Source organism: Arachis ipaensis, chromosome B04 (assembly GCF_000816755.2).
Source record: "Arachis ipaensis cultivar K30076 chromosome B04, Araip1.1, whole genome shotgun sequence".
NCBI classification, from domain to species: domain Eukaryota; kingdom Viridiplantae; phylum Streptophyta; class Magnoliopsida; order Fabales; family Fabaceae; genus Arachis; species Arachis ipaensis.
This window is the reverse complement of record NC_029788.2, coordinates 120,359,202-120,363,674: the sequence shown is the minus strand read 5'-3', so window position 1 is coordinate 120,363,674 and position 4,473 is coordinate 120,359,202. Positions and strand designations below refer to the sequence as shown.

The 4,473-nt window shown below is 32.4% G+C and overlaps 1 protein-coding gene across 1 annotated transcript; it reads left to right on the top strand.

Moving 5' to 3' along the window:
* LOC110271601 (O-acyltransferase WSD1-like) lies at positions 2,844–3,457 on the top strand. Its single transcript, XM_021122598.1, has one exon. It carries the CDS (start codon positions 2,912–2,914, stop codon positions 3,455–3,457), a length of 546 nt encoding a protein of 181 aa, XP_020978257.1. The 5' UTR covers positions 2,844–2,911.

Below are 4,473 nucleotides of genomic sequence, written 5' to 3'. Positions count from 1 at the left end.
GTCGGGGGTTCGAATCCCGCCTTGTGCATGCAGCAACCCATTGGCCAGCGACAAACCCTTAAATGGAGCTCAGTACCGCGACGGATTAGTCCTTGACCTGCCGGGTTGGGGGATACCGTGGGAAACCAAAAAAAAAAAATATCAATAAAATTAATTTTTTACTCTTTTAAACATGTTTACTCTTAAAATATTATTAAACATACTTTTCTTAAATAATAAAAATAAAATAATACAACATATATGATAATTATTAGTTGAAATAAAACATAAAAAGAATATTTATTTATTTATTTTTGCGGATTCGCGGATATGCGGATACCCACATGAAATCCGCAATCTGACCTGATGACGTTGCAGATCCGATCCAATGACCTTGTGGATCGGATTGATATCCACAATTTTTGGATTGGATTTGGATAAATTCGATGGATATGCGGATCGGATCCAATCCATGAATACCCCTACAATTTTGTTAAAATTCTTTAATGGAAAATACATGTAGACAAAAATATTCTTTTTTGGGGTACGTTGGGATAGGTCAAAAAAACCTAACCCAACATCCCCAACTAATCCGACCCACCTATCTTTCCTAATTGATGCTGCCTGTTGCGCTAAAACACCACCAATACTTCCTCCTTGTTGCTGGAAATGTCCTTCCTCTTCGCAATGCGCTCCGGCGATGCCATCGACTACGATGATGGAAGATAGTTCGTCCCGTGTCACTTCAAGAATGCCGAAAAGATCTTTGTCACCACCAAAGAGCTCCGACGTGAATCCTTTGCATAGCAGTCTTTGTTAATGCCAAAGACAAAGGCACCATGACATGGATCAAAAGAGGTCGTTGCAAGAATATTTGACCATTGTCCAAATACACAACCCTAAGGGACGCTTCCGCCGCATAGCTCCCCAAACCTAAGTCCAGCAATTCTTGCCGGCCAAATTGAAGAGTCCCTTGCCCCCCATGACCTCCTTCTTCCAATCCTCTGAAGAGGAAGCTCATCGCCAATGCTTTTGTTGAAATCTTAGTCCCACTAGATTCTCTAAACTGTTTCTTTTTCTTGTTCCTGATCTTCTTATTATTCTCCTTGATGATGAATTTTTGCATCCTCTGTCACATGGCGGTGTTCGAAAAACTGTTCTCCCAGAAAGGGATCGGCGGCGCAAGTTCCATCGAGTTCTGCAGATAAAAGCACTTTTAGAGAATGCGATTGGGGAATTAAAAGAAGATGAGAGTTTGTGATTTGGGGTTCGTGATTGGTGCTGCTTCACCAGTGGGGGTGTATATTTTGTATGGTAATGGCATGATGGTAGAATGCGAAAGAGAGGAGAAAGGGGTTTTTTCTGCTAAGTGTTCAGAACTTCGCAGATAGAATAAAGAGTTGAGAGAGGTTTTTTTATTGTTAAAAGTATTTTTAAGAAGATTTTTAATAGAGTTAATGGTAGACTTAACAGTAGGATAACATTGATACGATTTGTCGATTTTAAAACGTTAGAGATACAAATAAGATGATTAAAACGTTAGAGACAAATTTAAGACTTACCCCAAAAGTTGAGAACAAAAATGATACTTTACTCTACAATCAATTATTGATTATTAATTATGTTATCTTCTTTAACTAGTTAATTTCACAGCATGTATATTAATAATATTAAGTCTATTTTCTAATGCAAATATGTTAAATTTGATAAATCATCGGCATGAGAAAAAAAGGGTGCAAACTGCATAATTTTCACAATTTTTTTTTAATTAGGAATGGTAGAGGTCATTAGAATTTATTATTTTTGACTACTATTTTTAGTCATCATCTCAATTCTTTTAGTTTATTAATGATTCTCTAATATTCTTCCTTTTTAATTTCATAATGGATTGTGACGGTATTAAACTCCTAATTTAAAAAAATGCACTAAATTGCGACAATTTTAAACCGCTACAAATCAGTTTATTATTTAGTGACAGTTATGCTAATAATTGCTGGTAACCACCGCAAATCCTAATATCCGCAACTTAAAGGTAGCGATCCTTAAGCAGGTGGTAATCATTTTGCTAAAACCGCCACAAAACCCTAAAAAAATCATCATTAATTCCTGCCTCCCATGTAGTGATAGGTAAAAGTGTAAAACCCATATACATGCACATGATTGAAGGCGGAAGCCCATCCCTACGCAATAAAGATTCTGCCACATACTTTGACTATCACAATCCCTAAGTCTCAAGGCAAAATTCCATTCCTAACAGATAATCCGATCCATGCACCTCACGAGCTTAGTGTTGTTTTTTAATTTTCTGGTATATAAAACATGCATCTCAAATATCAGACATGTATTTATGATTTATTTTTTAATTCATTTTGAATTGCTCTACCCATGATACATATATAATCAGGTTCTGCACCTAATAAATGGGTACAAATCTACTAGCCTACTGCCCAACTACTATAAATTAATCTTGCAAATGGTTGGAACACATCCATTGGTGCCATTTTTCACAAAATTGTCACATTAATAATCTAGCTTATGAAAGATTTCAATATAGTTTTGTCCTATAAAATTAAAATTCATTTTAAATAGTTTAAAGTTAAATAGTATATATTATATATAAATATATAAATAATCACTCATATGTAGTCACTATAAGATTAACGTTAGAAATAATGGAGTCCCATTGTTGAATTCTTAAAAGTAAAGAATCTGGTCACTTTTGGGACGAGTAATATATAATAAAACCACGTATTCAATTTTGCATGCAAGTATATGGATTATTATGGAGCATAACCTGCTTCCTCTGAGGTATCTGTGAATATCCACGTGCTCATAAATGATCACTAAATAAATTTCGCTAAAGATCAGATTCAACTAAAGAGTTGAGGTAAAATTTGAGGAACATATAATTGAGCCAAAGTTTAGTGATGCCATGTCAATGGAGAAGCAATATGGTGAGTACTTATCAGGCATAGCAATGGAGAAGCTTCCAAAAAACAAGCCATTATGGGAAGCTCATATAATCAAATACCCAACAAAAAATGCTGCCGGAACCGTAATCTTCAAATTCCACCATGCAATTGGAGATGGTTACACTATCATGGGCCTCCTTCTTTCTTCCCTTCAAAGACATGATGATCCTTCACTCCCATTATCATTTCCATCAAAGTCATCATCATCCTCCAATAAAGATTATAATAGTAACAAATTGTTCTTACTTAAGATATTGCCTAAGCTTTTCTCTATCACTTTCAATTCCATTGTTGATTTTGGATGGAGTGTGATGAAAAGCACTTTTTTGGAAGATGATGAGACACCAATAAGGTCTAATGTTGAAGGAGTGGAGTTTCTACCAATTACCATATCACATATCTCATTTTCTATTCATCATATCAAAGAGATTCTAGCTAGTTCAATAATAGATTTATGCAATTACCTACCTAACCAAATTAATGACCATGTTGCTCCATCATTTTAATTAATGTGTCGTGATAATATAATGTTACAGGAAGTCTCTAAAAATATACATAGGACACTAAGAAATTCAAGCTTATTGATTTCCAACATGGTTGGACCAATGGAGCAAATGGCTTTGGCTAATCATCCCATAAAGGATTTATTCTTTACACTCTGTGGTTTGCCTCAGGTAACTTGTATATACTAACTTTCTTCCTCTCTATCAAATAACAATGAAATCTTAATTATATGGAAATTGACAAAATAGAAATTTATATAACGATGATCTCACCTTAGGTTAAATAATAATAATATCTAAATATGTCATATAAGATAAAAACTCAGGTGCAGTCGACTTCACGTGAAGTTGATAGCTGAGAGTCGTTAGATGAAAATTTAGTCAAATCAGTTAAATCATTTAACGGCTCTTAGTTATCAACTTCACGTGAAGTCGAATGCACCTGAGTATCCACCGTCATATAATATTGTATGATTTAAAAAGAGATGTGTCGGTTCACATATCGATTAAGAAAAATTTCAGGTATTTCTAAAATATCAATGTTTTAATAGTTTTACTCTATTTAGTCATTAATCTCAATTATAAAAAAAATATATAATATATATTAATTAAAATTAATAATTAAAATTATTAGAATAATATCGGTATTCTAGGCGCATTTAAAATTTTTTCTATAATTTATTACTTTGGCTAATAATTTTTATTTTTTATTTTTACATTTTACTTTTTCTTTTCTCTTAATGAAGTTTTTGAAATAAAAAATATTTAAAATAAAAACAGAAAATAAAAATAAAATGAAATAAGTTTCCAAAGATGATAAAAGCATAAATTTCGTTGAACTTTGATATAACTGCGGTTTGTTTAGATGTCATTTTTAGAAAATATATTTTTTTAAAGATTTTTTTAATAGATTTTTTTATAAAAATAAAAGTAATTTTATGTTTAGATATCTCATGTAAAAATATATTTTTATCTATCAATTATATTTAGATAAAATAAAATAAAAGTACTTTTTTGTT